General features: G+C 43.5%; 3 protein-coding genes and 2 non-coding genes across 14 annotated transcripts in view; 1 reads left to right on the forward strand and 4 right to left on the reverse strand.

The window, feature by feature from the left end:
• The window catches only part of SUMF2 (sulfatase modifying factor 2), a 15,432-nt gene extending 13,798 nt beyond the window's left edge, over positions 1-1,634 (reverse strand). For all 7 annotated transcript variants that reach the window (XM_073008817.1, XM_073008816.1, XM_038004292.2 and 4 more), the window contains exon 1: positions 1,508-1,634. In XM_073008817.1, the coding sequence (XP_072864918.1) occupies positions 1,508-1,571 (64 nt within the window). In that variant the 5' untranslated portion in view covers positions 1,572-1,634. The remainder of the gene's footprint in view (positions 1-1,507) is intronic.
• Positions 1,635-1,920: 286 nt separating this feature from the next.
• CCT6A (chaperonin containing TCP1 subunit 6A) lies at positions 1,921-14,163 on the reverse strand. Its single transcript, XM_007981258.3, has 14 exons — positions 13,925-14,163; positions 13,427-13,490; positions 11,432-11,566; positions 10,148-10,321; positions 9,549-9,652; positions 7,880-7,990; positions 7,461-7,620; positions 7,280-7,362; positions 6,340-6,436; positions 5,561-5,708; positions 5,029-5,162; positions 4,085-4,187; positions 3,162-3,234; positions 1,921-2,902 (listed from the first exon to the last, which is right to left on the reverse strand). Exons 1-14 carry the CDS (start codon positions 14,059-14,061, stop codon positions 2,830-2,832), a joined length of 1,596 nt encoding a protein of 531 aa, XP_007979449.3. The 5' UTR covers positions 14,062-14,163; the 3' UTR covers positions 1,921-2,829.
• LOC119626060 (small nucleolar RNA SNORA15) lies at positions 5,373-5,507 on the reverse strand. Its single transcript, XR_005242253.1, has one exon. It is a non-coding gene; the product is annotated as a small nucleolar RNA SNORA15 (small nucleolar RNA).
• On the reverse strand, positions 10,440-10,573 carry LOC119626065 (small nucleolar RNA SNORA22). Its single transcript, XR_005242258.1, has one exon. It is a non-coding gene; the product is annotated as a small nucleolar RNA SNORA22 (small nucleolar RNA).
• Positions 14,164-14,299: 136 nt separating the features above from the next.
• PSPH (phosphoserine phosphatase) overlaps positions 14,300-18,639 on the forward strand; it is a 42,034-nt gene continuing 37,694 nt past the window's right edge. For 2 of the 4 annotated variants that reach the window (XM_073008819.1, XM_038004296.2), the window contains exon 1: positions 14,322-14,901. The gene's annotated coding sequence lies outside the window, so the exon portion shown is untranslated. Of the gene's footprint in view, positions 14,902-18,639 lie in introns of all 4 variants that reach the window. The other 2 variants (XM_038004295.2, XM_073008820.1) reach the window with 2 other exon arrangements.

Raw genomic sequence — 18,639 nt, forward strand, 5'->3', positions numbered from 1 at the left:
TGTTTCTCTGCCTCTTCCTCTCCACTTACTGAACTCTTATCAGTTATTAGTGATTCTAATCATTATATGCGCCAGAAGAGAAGCATATAATATATACATGTTTGACAGTATATCCCTGGCTCCTGCTGTAAGTGCACAATTATTGCCAAATAGTTGAATGAGCACCTTTAGACTTGTATGAATGCCTCAGAAAAACATGGAATTAAAAAGGACGGGCCAGGTGCAGTGGCTCACGCCTGGAATCCCATACTAGGAGGCCAAGGCGGGCAGACTACCTGAGGTCAGGAGTTCGAGACCAGCCTGGCCAACATGGCAAAAACCCGTCTCTATCAAAAATACAAAAATTAGCCGGGCGTGGTGTCAGGTGCCTGTAATCCCAGCTCTCAGGAGGCTGAAGCAGGAGAATCGCTTGAACCTGGGAGGTGGAGGTTGCAGTGAGCTGAGATCACACCACTGCACTCCAGCCTGGGCGACAACAGTGAGATTCCGTCTCAAACAAACAAACAAAACCAAAAATTAGCTAGGTGTGATGGTGTCCACCTGTAATCCCAACTACTCCGGAGGCTGAGGCAGGAGAATAACTAGAACCTGGGGGCAGAGGTTGCAGTGAGCCAACATCGCACCACTGCACTCAGGCCTGGGGGTAACAGCAAGACTCTGTCTCAAAATAAATAAATAATCAACAAAAAAGGGTCTTTGCTTCAACCTCCTTATTCCACAGGAGCAAACCAAGGCCCGAAAAAGAAATATGACTTAAAGAGCTAGTTAGTAGGAGACAGGACTAGATTCAGGTCTCTCTACGGTGCTGTTTCCAATAGGCCACATTTCTTCAGCTTGATGCACCACTTCACAGTGTCTTTCCAAGAAAGTGTCTAAGCACAACTTCTTTCAAGGCAGAGTCCTCGTCTTTTGATGTTCCTCAAGATCCTATCTTTGGCTCTCTTATTCTGACACATTCACACTGATTTCATCCATTTTCAGTTTTTCCTTTTTTTTTTTTTTTTTTTTTTTTGGAGGCGGAGCCTTGCTCTGTCGCCCCGGTCGGAGCGCAGTGGCCCGATCTCGGATCACTGCAACCTCCGCCTCTCGGGTTCAAGCGATTCTCCTGCTTCAGCCTCCTGAGTAGCTTCGACTACAGGCCCCCGCCACCACGCCCGGCTAATTTTTTGTATTTTTAGTAGAGACAGGGGTTTCATCATATTGCCCAGGCTTCTCTTGAACTGCCTGACCTCGTGATCTGCCCGCCTCGGGCCTTCCACAGTGCTGGGATTACAGGCTTGAGCCACCGCGCCTGGCCTCTTTCCCTTTTTTAGGTTTGAAAGATTCCAGCGCACGAAGTTGAAAGTACAAGGCAGTGAGACGCCACGGGCGCCAAGAGCTACCTCCCCAGCCGACCGCTGCAGCCGTATCCCGAAGGCGGGCAGAGGGGCCTCGGGCTCTCTCCCGCCAGGGCGGAGCGCCCCATCTCCTTCCCAGCGCCCCCGGGATGGATGGCCGGTTCACTGACCTAGCTTGAGCCATGCGCCGACCAGGAGCAACAGCAGGGACAGCAGAGGTACCAACCAACCCATGCCGAAATCAGAACTAGTGCGCTGCGCCGCGCACACGCACACGCACACGCACGGCTCCACTGCGCATGCGCCCTCCTTCACTGCAGCGGTTGCGGCAGTCGAGCCCTATGCACATGCGCAGGTTGCTCCACCACCCACCCCTCACCCTACAGTTCAGCAGGGGGAAACTTACAGAGCGAGGCGGAGGACTCGCCACACCACCTTCAGGGCCGCCCAGCGAATTAAGGAAAACCACGTTTAAGGGTCCCTTCCGTTCCAGAGACCCCCTCACTACTTTTTTGAACTTTTGGGCAGTTTACATTCCCCTTAAGATTGCTTTTGTGCGTCATACCATTGCAAGACCAGAAAGGAGGTTTCAACTTAACATTTATTGCACAACTCACTTCAGGCCACTGTTGACCCCCCAAAACACAGCCTAGTAACACACTTCACCTTCAAGGGCTGCTGAGATAGACCAACTATATAATCTCGTGGAACGCAGTAATTTGGGTGAGAAAAATATGACACTAGAGGCTTTGGGATATTTTGCATAAGGGAAGTTCAGAAGCTTGAAAACACAGTCGGCCTACAAATCTCAAATTTCACCCAATAACCGTAGCCCTTAGTCACCACGCCTTGCATCATCTTTTTACCTCTGCCTGTTTTTGCCTCTTGACACTTGCAGCTCTCTCAACTAACTCCCTCGCCTCTAGCTTACTCCTCTTCCCATTTCCTACAACTTAACTTTGTGGAGGGGGGGAGCATTTTAGCAAAGCCATTTTAAAAGCATTCAAAGTCCAACTGACCCAATGCATTTACTCAGAAATTTATACTAACAAGGATGCTTTCAAAATTTTAAATTACTTGTTTATATTAGCATAAAAATTTTAAAACCAAATGCTTAACAATAGGGTACTGTTGGATAATTTAACATACGTCTACATAAAATTAAGCCATTAAAATTTGCTTTTCAAGGAATATTTAATAACAAGTAACATATGCTTATCTAACATGGAATTTTATGTCACTGCTGCTAAAGCAAAACATCCTGTTTACTGGGTAAAAGAGCTGCTTTATGTGTATACGCTTCAGTGCAATTTTTAAAAATACTGTAATTTCAGAACTTCCAAATTTCAACAGATGCCAGCGTTCTCTCCTTTTTTCATATGGGAAAATTCCTTTGGAAATCATTTGAAGCTTGGACAAAAATTCCACAGCTGTAGTCTCTCAGGATCACTTTGCAGAGTCTTCAAGACTCAGATACAGAGGAAGCTTCAATTCAACCTTTCAGAGAAGACATTCCAGCTCGCATGATCTCATCAACCAAGAGAATGTTGGTGGCAATCACAGTGCTGAAAGGGGGACAAAAATAAGATGGCTCAGATGATTAGCAGTCCTAATTCGACTCAATTTCCCACTTCCAACCAAGCTGCACACATTACATCCAATTAAATTTCCCCCTTCCCCTCTAAACATCAGAGAGGGCTAGTTCAGTTTCCATACTTCCAGCTGATTACATTATTCATGGGGGGAAAAGGAGCAACTAAACAGAACACACCAAATGAAGAGTATGATTCTCTAACAGTTTAGTTTTCATTTTCCCAAACTTACCAGGAGTGAAGAAGCTGTTTCTTTACACAATAGTTATCCCATACACCTACTTCTGCTGCTACCATTGGCTCACCTAAAAGGCAACCAAATCTTCTTAAAGTAAGTTCAGTCAATAAGAACCAACAATATTGTGTGTGGCTTTGCTTATCACTGATGACTCATTTCCTCCAGTATTAACTATGAGAGTTCAAAGCTTCTCTGTTAGCCCAATTTTCTACTCTAAACACAATATTTGATGAGTGTCTGACTTCTACTGAGAAGTCCTGAACACCCCCTCTCTTCTTCTGGATAGATTTCTGTTTACTCATACTGAAGTATAGCACTTCAACTATAATCTGGCTAAAATGGACTGATCATTTCCCTCATTCCAGAAACCTTTTCTATTAAATAATAATGTTGACAACAAGAGGTCTTGCACATACTGCATGGATGTACCTGTTATCTCCTACTTTGTACTTAATTTTGTGTTGTTTTGTTTACAGGAACCTAAGATTAGGGCTGTCACCATTTCACTACATTTCGAGATCCCCTTTTCTGGCATTAATTGCTATCTTTAGCTGGTTTTCATCCAGGAATATAATCACCAAATCTATTTTATCATAGTACCTGATTAAAAACTAAGTAAGGCAAATGCAATATGAAAATCCTTCAACATTAATCTAAACCATCTACCACCACTCAACATCTCCAAAATTGTATCCCCAAATTACTCATGTCTACTCTAGTCCCTTAATTATACCTACTCATTCCATTTTTTATTAATATCCTATTTTATCGTATTTTAGAACCCAGAGTTCCCTAATAGTACTGGTGTCAAATTGCAAAGCAAAACATTTTTTTTGGTCCCCATTTTCAATCTTTCCTGGCTTCAACTCACATGTATTACATCTAGTTTTCCCTCTACAACAGTTGCATTCTCTTACCTGTGTTCAGGTCCACACCCACAAGCTGACCTGATTCTGAATGTTCTGCTTGAATTTTAACTAATGTTTCCTGAAGGTCAAAACCAGAGTTCTGAGCAAGAACCTAAAGTAAACAAATTTAATTCTTGAGAAAACAGGAATAACTGATAGCTAAAAAAAAAAAAAAAAAAAAAAAAAGATAAGAAAAAAAGAAAAAGAAAATCTCGGCTTGGTGCAGTAGCTCATGCCTATCATCCCAGCACTTTGGGAGGCCATGGCAGGTGGATCACCTGAAGTCGGGAGTTCGAGACCAGCCTGGCCAACATGGTGGAACCCCATCTCTACTAAAAATACAAAAAAAAAAAAAAAAACAAAAAAAAACCCCACAAAAACCTAGCTGGGTGTGGTGGCAAGTGCCTGTAATCCCAGCTACTTGAGAGGCTGAGGCTGCAGTGAGCCGAGATCGCACCACTGCACTCCAGCCTGGGCAACAAAAGCAAAACTCCATCTCAAAAAAACAAGCAAACAAAAAAATCTCATTGCATGAAGAAAGAACATTTATGCTCCCTTCAGAGAATAACCAGACACAAGTTACTGATCAATTCTCTCATCTACCTCAAACCCAGCAGCAATATACCAGTCATAAATTATACCTCAAAATTAGTATATAACAGAAAATAGTATCAGTTTAAAACAAAAGCAAAAAGCAAGTTTGTACTCAAGTATAACCCCTAATACTGTAAATATTAAACTACAGGTTATCTCTTGTTATCTGAAACGTCAGTTATTCAGGCCTCCCAGAGAAACCAAATACATTTGGATGATGAGGAATACCTGTTCTAGAGTCAGGAAGAAAACTGATCAAACTTGCTTGTCCAAAATCCACATTATGAATAAAGCCTACATTATCAAAAAGGTTTGATCAGCTAAATCTTTTGGAAGATTGACTGTTAAAATGTGCACACCTTGGGAATAATGAGCAACGCATCAGCAAATGCTTGGACTCCAAGCTGTGCCCTGCCCTTTACACTGGGCTTATATTTAATCAGGGCTTCTGCCATTGCCACTTCCACAGCACCAGCACCTGGAACCACACAGCCTGTTGAATGAGGGAAAAAGGAAAAATGCTAAGAAAACTGCAGAACTAATTATGAACAACAACTAAAATACACACATGAAAGCCATTAATTTCTTACAAATTTACTATGACAAAATACAAGTGACTAACATATCAAATAGGAGAATGTTTCAACAGAATGGCTTCACTAGCCGCTGGCAGCTCTTTCAACAGATCAGTATTATTTCATTTATCTGTATTCACCTTTAATAATGATATGCTATGAAAAACCTTAGCATACCATTGGTCATTCTAAAGGGAAGACTGCTTTTGCATGGTGTCTGGCTGTGTAAACTACTGATAAAAGAACACAGTATTCGACCATGCCTTTCAGACCAGCAAAACAATATAATAGAATTGAAATATGGTGAGGATCTTACCATCATCAATAGCATTTTTGACAGCCCTCAAGCCATCCCTCACTGCATCTTTGATCTGAGTGAGTGTGTGCTTATTTGGTCCTTTGATCAATAATGTGACAGAACGAGGGTTGTTACATTTCTCAATAAAGGTGAACTTCTCTTCTCCCTATGTGTAGAAAAAATATGATTTTCAAAAACAGGATTTGTGCAGACAGTGAAGACAGAAGAGGGACTTAGAGAATGACAAGCAGCATATTAATAAGGAACAAACTTGATCACATTAAAGCAAATTATCTCCTTTTGAAAAATCACATATAAAAGAAATGGGATTTTCCCCATCAATGGCTTCCCATTACTACACATAAACCTTCAAAATGTATATAAACAAAAATCTGATCCTGAATTTCAATTAATTTTTCTGCTCAAGACTTCATGAACACAGTGGCTCATGCCTGTAATCTCAGCACTTTGGGAGGCTGAGGGTGAAGGACAGCCTGAGCCCGGGAGTTTAAGACCAGCCTGGGCAACAAAGTATGAACTTGTTTCTACAAAAATTACCAAAAAAAAAAAAAAAAAAAAAAAAAATTTAGCCAGGCATGGTAGCACACATGTCTGTGGTCCATTTGCTCAGGAGCCTGAGGAGGGAGGATCACTTGAACCCAGGAAGATGAGGCTGCAGTGAACTGTTACCACATCACTGCACTCCAGCCCGGGCGGAGTGAGACCCCATTTCACACAAACAAAAATAATTCATGAGCTAAAAGGTTCTATTACCTTGAAGAAGAAAATACGCTTACCAATGTATACTCATACACAAGTCCTGCATGTCCCAAGCAGTCAGGACTTAGGTCGTCAAAAGAATTCAGGGCTACCCCACCACAAGCAAGAGTCAGCCTGAAATAGCATTTTAAGGGAGATGGATAAGCAATGTTACCAGTGAATTTCAAAGACAAGACCAGTAATTTTTAGGAAGGAATTTTCCAGAATTACACACAAAATTACATTTTAAAATGTACTTTAATCTAAGCCTTTCCATTTGCCATCAACCAGCTGAAAACTAGCATTTTCTCTTAACCCTCCATTTAAACCACTCTCCCCAAGTCAGCAAATGAAATCTAAAGGTGGACAAGAGCTCTTTATTAGCCAGGCATGGTAGCTCACACCTGTAATCCCAACACTTCGGGAGGTTGAGGTGGGTGGATCACTTGAGGCCAGGAGTTTGAGAACAGCCTAGCTAACACGGCAAAATCCCATCTCTACTAAAAAAACACAAAACAATTCAGTGAGCATGGTGGCAGACACCTGTAATCCCAGCTACTCGGGAGGCTGAGAATCCTATGAACCCAGGAAATGGAAGTTGCAATGAACCAAGATCATGCCTCTGCACAACAGGGCAAGACTGTCTCAAAAAATAACAATAAAATAAAAAAAAATTTTAAAAAGCTTCTTATTGTGGTGAGCTCTTTGGGAAAAAGTATACTGAATTCAGAGACAAAAAGTAAAATAATGTTTACAAGGGGCAAGGGGGAGGGAGAAATGGGGAGTAATTATTTAATGGTTATACAGTTTCAGTTTGTGATGATGAAAAAAGTCCTAGAGATGGACAGTGCTGACGGGGTGCACAATGTGAATACAGTTAATGACAATTCATTGTACAGTTGAAAAACCCGAAAATAAATTGTAAGGAAAAATCCCAATTCACTTGCAAAATGAGTAAAAGTCAAATTACTCGGATACCTCTCCATATTTCTCCTTTTAGCTCTGCGCAGAGCGACTATGCCTTCTTTTGAAAGAGCATCTAAGGAAAAGGGGTCAATTCCCTATAACAAAAATAAAAATTAATTTCAACATCTTTCACCTTAAAAGCAAAAAGGGTGACACATACTATTTAGTTTATACATTGGGTTTTCATTCTCACCTTTTGATTAATAACAACAAATCCTTTATCTGAATCACCACAGACTTTCCTTTTCAGTTCTATTATTTTTTTAACTTTATCTTCAATGAATTTTCTTTCAGCTTTTACGAGTTTTTCTCTCTCTTCTGCACTTTTGTAAAAAAAGCCAGAACTCACTTCTCTTTTAAGAAAAAAAAAAAGGTTACAGAAAACAGGGAAACATTAAGAAAGTAGCTTCTGAAACTGGTTTAGTCCTAAGATTTAACGGTTCACTGAGCTCCAATCCTGTCCCTTATACACCTTCACAGACTGTTTCCTGTAACTCCCCCAAACCAATCTCAGCATTATTGTCCTTACAGTGGGAAACAAAGTTTCACAAAAAATAACTCCCCTAAAATACGAAGCTCCTCGATTTCACTGTTAAGGGGCTATAAACTTACGTTTTTTCATACTCTAACGATACGTTACAAGTGAGGACATATGCATCCTCCACCCTTTTCTTCATATCAGGATGCCGTGCTCCGTGGTCCAAAACAAGCCCTCTGATTAAGCTGTTCAAACACACACAAAATTACGGTTATTGATTTTCACATGGGTGTATAATATGTTAAACACTGAACTAAGAAGGTATTGATATTTCATGCAGTCACATTTTCTCGCTCTGTCGCCCAGGCTGGAGGGTAGTGGTGTCGTCTCGGCTCACTGCAAGCTCCACCTCCTGGGTTCACACCATTCTGCTGCCTCAGCCTCCTAAGTAGCTGGGACTACAGGTGCCCACCACCATGCCCAGCTAATATTTTTTGTATTTTTAGTAGAGACAGGGTTTCACTGTTAGCCAGGATGGTTTCCATCTCCTGACCTCGTGATCCGCCTGCCTCGGCCTCCCAAAGTGCTGGGATTACAGGCATGAGCCACCGCATCCAGCTTATTTCTTGAATTACTTGAAGATCCTATGCTGTACAGAAAAGTCTGCAGAGATAGTCTCACTAGTAGGCTGTCAAACTCCGATGATGTCCTTTAAGAACATGTTTTCTGCCAAGCGCCTGTAATCCCAGCACTTAGGGAGGCAGAAGTGAGAGGACACCTTAATCCCAGGAATTTAAAACCAGCCCGGGCAACATAGGGCGACTCCATTCTCCACAAAAAAAAAAAAAAAAAAAAAAAGAAAAACACAAACATTTTCTAAGTCTTTGAAAAATTTCTTTTAAATTTCTCTACTACTCATTATGCTTCGTACCTAGCAAATCAATAAATGCCAAATGACTGATGTCATTCACTTTTCAGAATCACTCTAACCATAAATATAACATCACATTCACCTTATTTCAGGAGAAAATATTACTGAAAGTAAAAACAATATTCATCTAGCAATTTATCCAGCTTACATCTTCAGGTAAATATACAACATTTTATACCCAAAGATATTTTAAAAATTGCCAACGATTTCACGCCTGTAATCCCAGCACTCTGGGAGGCCGAGGCGGGCGAATCACGAGGTCAGGAGATTAAGACCATCCTGGCTAACATGGTGAAATCCCTTCTCTACTAAAAATACAAAAAAAATTAGCCAGGCGTGATGGCGGGCACCTGTAGTCCCAGCTACTCGGGAAGCTGGAGCAGAATGACGTGAACCCGGAAGGCAGAGCTTGCAGTTGAGCAGAGATTGTGCCACTGCACTCGAGCCTGGGCCACAAGAGTGAGACTCGGTTTTAGGAAAAAAAAAAAGCCAACCATATATTGTACAAAGCACCCCTAAATTTCTAAACATAGTTTATTTTTTGTTTTTTTGGGATGGGGTTTCACTGTCGTCACTCAGGCTGGAGTGCAATGGTGTGATCTCAGCTCACTGCAACCTCCACCTCCCAGATTCAAGCGATTCTGCTGCATCAGCCTCCCAAGTAGCTGGGATTACAGGCACGTGCCACCACGCCTGGTACGCCCAGCTAATTTTTGTAATTTTAATAGAAACAGGGTTTCTCCATGTTGGCCAGGTTGGTCTGAACTCCTGACCTCAGGTGATTTGCCTGCCACGGCCTCCCAAAGTGCTGGGATTACAGGAGTAAGCCCCCATGCCTGATCATTAGTATTTCACAGTATTCTACCACCTACCTTGTATCAGTTTCAGATTTATGTTTCATCTCCATGATCTCAATCATGAAGAGATCAATAGGTTCATCTTGTTTTTTAATGGCCAAAATGGAGTCCACTACAGCCTGCAATTGGAGGAGCATAACCATTAAGTAAATTCAATTTGCAGCAGCAGAAACATCTTGCTTTTCCAAAGGCTAGACAGTTTCATTTTACAATTATACACTGATTTAAGGCTTTTTCTATGAGCAAACAGAATATATGTAAACAGCAACAACTGAAGTCATTTACATTTCTGAAATTTCAATCTGTAATTCCCAAACATTAACATTAACAATTCTCCTGTTTTATTAAAAATACTGGTAACTTGGAAGCTTTCTAATAACAAAATCTCCACTTTACAAACCTTCTAATGAAAGCTTCAATTTTACTTTTATAACCCGGTTACACATACTATTATTTGAATTTCCTCATTTTAGAGACACAAATTAGGTATCATTGCCCCAAAAATGAACCTATACAGCACCTTGTAATTGAAATTGGGAATTATATTCATGTTTCTACTATCAGAGATTTTCTTTATAGGTGTACCATACCTGACACAGACATTTAATACATACCTCTGTTAAGACATCTGCAAGTTCAGCATGAACTTTAGTACGAAGAGATGTTCTGGCCACATCTATAAGTGTTTCCCTGTCCATCTCTCTGCTTACTTTGACTTCTTCCAAAAACTGAAGGGCCTTTTCCTTTGCAGCTTCAAATCCTTCAGTGATTATTCTGGGATGAAGGCCCTACAATAAACACACATTAACACTTGCATCAAGTAGGTTCAACCACAGTTCATGACAAAGTTCAGTTAATTCCTGAAGGGGTATTCTGGATCATCATACCTTTGAACACGAGGTAATATAATGTGCTGGCTTTCGGAATACATTTAAAAGGATAAATATTCCTTTCAATGCAGAGGAGAAGAACAGGTAATGCTCTAGCACAGGGTCAAAGCCAAGGAAACTACAAAGCACACTTGGGTACTCACTGTGCAAACCACTCTGAATCATTTCAAAATCGACACTGTGTCCCAACTAAGGACTCGCAGATGGCAACATTATTCTACCTTTTCTTTTTTTTTGAAGACGGAGTTTCGCACTTGTTGCCCAGGCTGGAGACAATGGCACGATCCCGACTCACCACATCCTCCGCCTCCTGGGTTCAAGCGATTGTCCTACTTCAGCCTCCCAAGTAGCTAGGATTACAGGCATGCGCCACCATGCCCAGCTAATTTTTGTATTTTTAGTAGAGATGGGGTTTCTCCATGTTGGTCAGACTGGTCTCGAACTCTCGACCTCAGGTGATCCGCTCACCTCGGCCTCTCAAAGTGCTGGGATTACGGGTGTGAGCGACCACGCTTGGACTATCTCTTTTCTATAGGTAATCTCAAACTAATTCACATCATTTACTAATTATTTAATAAAGACTGCTCTCTTTTTCCAGGAAATTCTGACAACAGATTCATACTCACTGAGGTTTGTTTTAACCTTGGAACTAGTCAGGGCTTAAAAAAGTGGAATTTATCCAAATATAAGCTTTTGGATGCTTTTTTCCTAACAAATATTCCTAGTCCTAAACATTCCACTTTTAGATCTAAATTATTAATCTACACTAAGGACAGATACAAATCACATAGGCAATGCAACTTCATTACAAAATTATTTTCAGACCAAGAAAGGTTCCATAACCTGTCCAAGGTCACAATTTGTTTTAGACCAGGACAAAGACCCAGATTTAAGCCCCCTAGTTCTACTGTATGGCCTCAGCTATTAACAGCACATCAATTTGTATAAATAAGTATCAGACACTTCCTATATACAATAAAATATTACAGAAACAAGAGTTGTGCATACTTCAGAAATGTAGAGATCCGCCTGTTTCAGTAGTTCTCCAATGATGAGGACATTGGAAGTCGTACCATCACCAGTTATATCATCCTGGGCTGTTGCTACCTTTGCTATTAAGGAAGCTGTTGGATGTTGAATTTGCTGAAAGTAGAAAAAGAATGAATCACTTAAGACAACATGAAGCAGTCTAAATATACCACAAACAAAATGTAGGAAGGGCCTCTTTAAGTGCTCTCTACTTGAAAAAGCTACCCAAGTGTTTGGCTACAAATTACTTCGATTAGCTATCACGCACATGCAATTATGATTGAAACGTTTTCATACGTAATTTATTTCCCAGGTTATCTCTACTTTACAGAGAGGAAGCTTGAGGCTAAGTAAAAGTTTACTCAAAATGACAGAGCTACCAGTTAACAGTAAAAATAATTTTACATCCTTGCCTCTTTATGGCAAGTGTACGGCTCTAGTGAGAATAAGTCAGATATCTCCTAAAGGGCACACACATCATAATTACTTCTGTAGGTTTGTAATTTTTTCAAAGAAAACTGAAAGACTTCTGGAGATTGGAGAGAGGTTCCAGTGGGAGGAGACTTCTGAGGTGGTAGCAACAATTTATTTCTTAGCTACAGTGGTGGTTGTGTGTGTCCATTTTATAATTTTTTCTTAAATTGTAAATGTTCAATGTGCTGCTCTCTACTTATGCTGTATTTCTCACACACTAAAACCCAAATAATTTTTTGTTTTGTTTTGGAGACAGTCTCTGTCACCTACGCTGGAGTGCAGTGGCACAAACTCGGCTCAATGACACCTCAGCCTCCCAGGTTCAAGCAATCGATTCTCCTGCCTCCACCTCTGGAGTAGCTGAGACAACAGGCATGCAGGACCACGTCCGGCTAATTTTTGTATTTTTCGTAGAGACAGAGTTTTACCATGTTGGCCAGGGCTGGTCGTGAACTCCTGGCCTCAAATGAGCCACCTACCTCAGCCTTCCAAAGTGCTGGGATTACAAGCATGAGCCACCGCACCCAGCCCCCAAACAATTCTGACATCAAGTTTAACTATGCTCCACTTTCCCAACACGGGCCACCATTGAGCCCACTAAAAACAAACACTGCACCTCCTAGGTTACCAAGTCCTTACTAAAGATATTTCATTTGGATGTTGATAGCTTGGTACACTACTAGCAAAACCCTAAGTATTATTCTGAACTCAAATCAGCAGGAAATCATTTCCTGTTCTTGAACTGCTAAGTTTTGGGAATTCAGGGGATGAGTAAAACGCATACTCCCCTCAATAATCTCATATTCTCCATCCCTAAGACTTGCAAAGAGACAGATTTCAATCCCCTCCACTTGGAGATGGAGATGAGACCTAACAGAAAAATCGCTGTTTTAAAAAGAGAAAAACCAGCTGCGTGCGGTAGCTCACGCCTAGTAATCCCAGCACTTTCGGCGGCTGACGCGGGCGGATCACCTGAAGTCAGGAGTTCAAGACCAGCCTGGCCAACACGGTGAACTCCTCTCTCTACTAAAAATACAAAAATTAACTGGGAGTGGTGGCCCGAGCCTGCAATCCTCGCTACTTGGGAGGCTAAGACAGAAGAATCGCTTGAACCCGGGAGTGAGTTGCAGTGAGCCAAGATTGTGCCACTGGGTGACACAGCAACACTTCGTCTAATAAAAACTAAAAAAAAAAAAAGGAGAAAAATCATCCTCATGCATTTTGCCTATGTGATTGTGTCAACCTCTCTTAATTTTTCAAATTTTATAATAATTAACTGTAATATACAATTACAGTCCTTTGGCCCAGACTGTGAATAGCAAAAAAGCAGGGATTCAAAGGCAGAGCTGTCAGACTCCAGGTACTGTAAGTACTATTACTGATTACATGCCACTTCTAAACGTTCTCCTGCCTTGAAAACGGACACTGCAAATCTTTCTACAAAGCAAACCACCTACGGAAAATCAAGACCTTTCTGACCTAGAGCAGAGCACCTCTCACCATTTCGTGAAGCAGCACATTGCCGTCTTTAGTAAGTTTGATGTCTCCAGCGCCAGAAACGAGCCTGTTTAAGGGACAGAAATGAATCAGACTGTGACTTTTTCAACGATAACTGAAAGTCCCATTAGAAAACGGGCTCTTCCCAGATCTTACGGAGCCAGGAATATGGGGCTAGTTATCTCCCGCAGGCTGGAGAACAGGTGTAGTGCCCACCCCGTCCCCGCAGAGATTGTGCCGAGTCCTCAGGGTGCCTGGAAGCCCCAAAGGGAGGGGAACGCCGCGCTTTAGAGCCGCTTTGTTCTCCCCGGAGACGGCATCGACGCTGGAAGAAATGGCCGGGACGGTGGGGCTTAGCAGAGAACACGACCGACCCCGAAGGACGCGGAGAAGGGCGGCTGCGGAGCCCCGAGGCGGCGGGCTCCAGCCCGCGGTCCCGGGCCAGCCAGGTGCGTGGCGGCGCGCGGTGCCCACCCGGCCCTCCCTTCAGCCCCGCCTCACATCTTCATGGTGCCCTTGGGCCCCAGGTTGGTCCTTAGCACGTCCTGCAGACCCCGCGCCGCGCTGATGTTGACCGCCAGGGCCGCCTGCGCTCGGGCCACCTCGGCCTTGGGGTTCAGGGTTTTCACCGCCGCCATCACTGCTCCAGCGGAGGAAAAGGAAACGAGGCTGAGAACCCAGAGCCGGCGCGGCGTGGCCAGGAGGAACTATCCGGGTCTTCTGGAAAAGTCGGCGCGTCCGGCCCGCCCCCAGCGTGCCCGCGCGCCTCCGTCATTGGGCCACAGGTCGTCCGGCGCCCGCCCATTGGTCCGTGGCTGCACGGCGCCTACGGTCCCACCCCTCGCGCGGCGGCTGCAGCGTCATCGCGCACGGGAGGAGTCTGTTCCCGGTCGACCGTGCTCCTTGGTTCCGGTGTCGCAGCTCAGTGGGGCGAGTTTTGTGGACCCGGGAGCCCAGGACGCAGGCGGGGCTTGTGCTTCGCGGGGGCAGGGCGTAGGGTGGGCCTCCTCCCGCCTCTTCTCTCGCGGTTTGCTCCTCAGTCTCCTTTGTTTGCTGATTTTATGCCTTTCTTTTTTTTTTTTGAGACGGAGTCTCGCTCTGTCGCCCAGGCTGGAGTGTGGTGGCGCGATCTCGGCTCACTGCAAGCTCCGCCCCCCGGGTTCACGCTTTTATCTCTTTCATTGGAGCTTTTTGGACCCTGTGCTTGACGGTGCCCTAGGTGCCGTGGGGAGTCTGATAAGCACCCTGCCCCGGGATCATTCTGTGCTGTGAGGCCTAGCGAAGATGAAGATAGAATGCAAGGTAGAAAGTGCTGGATACCTTTAGAAAGCTGCAGAACTGGTGCGATGGGAGTTGAGACGTAAGAACGTGCCCGTCCATAGGGCTCTGGATGCTGCTGAGGCCCGAGGCCCCCATGGCAGATTTGAAAACTCACCCTTGTAGAGTCATTCCTGCCTTTGAGAGGACTCCCTGTTAAGGTAAATTTCCAAAGAGCTCCACAATTGTTTCCAGTATCCAGTGTCCCGCCAAATACCAGAGATTCCGTAACACGTGATATTTTTTTTATTTATATTATTTTTGTAGACATAGGGTCTCACTATGTTGCCCAGGGTGGTCTCAAACTTCAGAGTTCAAGTGATCCTCCTGAGTTCAAGTGATCCTCCCGCCTCGGCCTTCCAAAGTGTTGGCATTACAGGCGTGAGCTGCCGCGCCCGGCTGATATTTTATTTTTAATAAATAATGGAAATTATTCTGAATTCAAAAGGCACCAAAGGGCATGTGGTGGAAATTAAATCTTCCTCCCACCTGTAGTTCAACACTAGAGACAAAGTTACCCCTGGATACTCTATGAATTTTCGGAATGCTTTCTGAATTTATAAACTTATATATGAATATAATCATTTCCTCACACAAATGGCAATTCATAATACACACTGTAGGGTGTGTTATATTTTAAGTGTCTTGGAGATTGTGCTATATCAAGACTAATGGGAAGTCCTCGGTAACAGCTGCGTGATGTTCTTTGTAAGAATGACACAACTAGGGGCCAGGGCTCAGTGGCTCACGCCTGTAATCCCGGCACTTTGGGAGGCTGAGGCGGGGGCATCACTTGTGCCTGAGAGTTCAAGATCAGTCGAGGCAACATAGCGAGACTCCATTTATACAAAATATACAAAAATTAGCCGGGCGTGGTGCTGCACGTCTGTGGTCCCAGCTACTTGGGAGGCTGAGGTGGGAGGATCGCTGGAATCTGGGAGGCGGAGGCTGCAGTCAGCTATGATCTTGCCACTGCACTTCAGCCTGGGCGACAGAGCTGCCCCTGTCTCAAAAAGAATGATACAACTAACCGGTCACCTACTGACTAATGTTTAAGTTGTTCCCAATCTGCTATTCAGGCTGCAGTGAATATCTGGATATATGATGCTTTTAGGTGGGTTTGTGTATTTGAGAATCACAAAAACATCTATATATGTGACTAGTAGCACTGCACAATAGAAGATTAGTTATTAGTTCCATAGGCATTACATGGTGTGCATTCAGATTTATTATAACTGCTGTTAAAAATGTTATGAGGAGGCCAGACATGGTGGTGCATGCTTGTAATCCCAACACTTTGGGAGGCCGAGGCGGGCGGATCACTTGAGGTCAGGAGTTCAAGACCATCCAGGCCAACATGGTGAAACCCCGTCTCTGTAACAATACAAACATTAGCCTAGCCTGGTGGTGTGCATCTGTGATCCAAGCTATTAGGGAGGCTGAGGCATGAGGATTGCTTGAACTCAGGAAGCAGAGGTTGCAGTGAGCCAAGATCATGCCACTGCACTCCAGCCTGAGTGACAGAGCCAGACTCTGTCTCAAAAAAAAAAAAAAAAAAGGCCAGGCACAGTGGCTCACACCTGTAATCCCAGTACTTCGTGAGGCCGAGGTAGGCAGATGACTTGAGGTCAGGAGTTCAAGACCAACCTTGCCAACATAGTGAAACCCCATCTCTACCAAAAATATAAAAAGTTAGTTGGGTGTGGTGGCGCACGCCTGTAATCCCAGCTATTTAGGAGGCTGAGGAAGGAGAATCATTTGAATTCTAGAGATGGAAGTTGCAGTGAGCCAAGATCATGTCACTGCACTCCAGCCTGGGCAACAGAGCGAGACTCCTCAAAAAAAAAAAAAGGCCAGGCACAGTGATTCACGCCTGTAATCCCAGCACTTTGGGAGGCCGAGGTGGGCGGATCACGAGGTCAGGAGTTCAAGACCAGCCTGACCAACGTGGTGAAACCCGTCTCTACTAAAAATACAAAAAACAAATTAACTGGGCATGGTGGCAGGCGCCTGTAGTCCCAGCTACTCCGGAGGCTGAGGTGAGAGAATGGCATGAATCCAGGAGGTGGAGCTTGCAGTGAGCCGAGATGGTGCCACTGTACTCTAGCCTGGGCAACAGAGTGAGACTCTGTCTCAAAAACAAACAAACAAAACCTAGAGGATGGGTTAATGGGTGCAGCAAGCCACCATGGCATATGTATATCTATGTAACAAAACTGCACATTCTGCACGTTTCCCTGAATTTAAAGCAAAAAAAAAAAAAAAAAAAAAAAAGCCAGGTGTCGTGGCGCATGCCTGTATTCCCACCTACTTGTGTGGCTGAGGCAGAATTGCTTGAACCTGGGAGGCGGAGGTTGCAGTGAGCCAGAATCGCAGCACTACACTCCAGCCTGAGTGATAGAGCGAGACCCTGTCTCAAACATAAAAAGAATTTGTAAAAAACAGTAAGAATTCCCATACTCTACCCACAGATCCCTCTATTGTAAATATCACATTTAACCCTGGAATAAGAAATTAACATTGATGCAGGATCCAATCTATAGATTTCATTCAAATTTTGCTAATTGTATCATGAATGTTCTCTCTCTGGCCCAGGATTCTATTTATCTAGAATTACTCTTCACATTTAGTTGTCACGTTCTTCAGTCTGGAACAGTTCTGCAATTTTTCAGTCTTTAATGATCTTGGCATCTTTTTTGAGTACTGTCCTGTTATTTTACAGACTGTTCCTTACCTAAGGGTTATTTGATGTTTCCTTAAGATTTTTTTTTTTTTTCAAATTTTTTAAAGACGGAGTCTCGCTCTCACTCTTTTGCCCAGGCTGGAGTGCAGTGGCGCTATCTCTGCTTTCTGCAGCCTCTGCCTTCCGGGTTCAAGTGATTCTCCTGCCTCAGCCTCCAGAGTAGCTGGGATTACAGGCACCCACCACCATGCTGGGCTAATTTTTGTACTTTTAGTAGAGAGAGGGTTTCGGCATGTTAGGCTGGTCTCAAACTCCTAACCTCAGGTCATCTACCTGCCTTGGCCTCCCAAAGTGCTGGGATTACAGGCGTGAGCCACTGCACCTGGCCTGATATTTTCTTGTGTTTAAATGCAGGTTATGGCCAGGCGCAGTGGCTCATGTCCATAATCCCAGCCCTTTGGGAGGCCAAGGCGCGTGGACCATGAGGTCAAGAGATTGAGACCATCCTGGCCAATATGGTGCAATCCCGTCTCTACTAAAAATACAAAAAATTAGCTGGGCATCGTGCTGCACGCCTGTAATCCCAGTTACTCAGGAGACTGAGGCAGGAGAATCACTTGAACCCAGGAGGCGGAGGTTGCAGTGAGTGGAGATCACGCCACTGCACTCCAGCCTGGGCTATAGAGCAAGACTCCGTTATCAAAAAAAAAAAAAAAAACCAAAAAAAAACCAGGTTGTTCATTTTTGGCAAGAACATCAGAGAGTATGTGTCCTTTTCAAGGCATCATAGGAAGAGTCACATGATGTCAGTTTTTCTCATTCCTGGTGATGTTAACTTTGTTCACTTGGTTAATATTTGCTAGATTGCTCTACTTTAAAGTTACTAGCTTTTCTTTGTATTTAATAAGCATTTAATATTTTGTGGGAAAATATGTGACTGTTCTGTTTTTCATCATAACAGTGCCTACTGATTTAAGCATCCATCGATTTTGTTGTTGTTTTTGAGACAGAGTCTCACTGTGACGTCCAGGCTGGAGTGCAGTAGCTCAATCACACAGCTTACTGCAGCCTGAACCTCCTGGGCTCAGCTTCTTATCTCAGCCTCCTGAGTAGCTGAGACTTCAGGTGTACACCACTATGCCTGGCTAATTTAAAACTTTTTTTTTTTTTTTTTTTTTTAAGAGATAAGGTCATGCTATGTTGCTTGGGTGAGTTT

The sequence above is a fragment of the Chlorocebus sabaeus genome, chromosome 21, assembly GCF_047675955.1.
Source record: "Chlorocebus sabaeus isolate Y175 chromosome 21, mChlSab1.0.hap1, whole genome shotgun sequence".
Classification (NCBI taxonomy): Eukaryota; Metazoa; Chordata; class Mammalia; order Primates; family Cercopithecidae; genus Chlorocebus; species Chlorocebus sabaeus.

Coding starts and splice junctions, on each gene's coding strand:
- CCT6A (XM_007981258.3), bottom strand. CDS start 14,061: ATGGCGGCGGTGAAAACCCTGAACCCCAAGGCCGAGGTGGCCCGAGCG. Junction 13,491..13,924: donor CCCAAGGGCACCATGAAGAT/GTGAGGCGGGGC, acceptor TCCCTTAAACAG/GCTCGTTTCTGGCGCTGGAG. Junction 6,437..7,279: donor AAAAGGAGAAATATGGAGAG/GTATCCGAGTAA, acceptor ATGCTATTTCAG/GCTGACTCTTGCTTGTGGTG.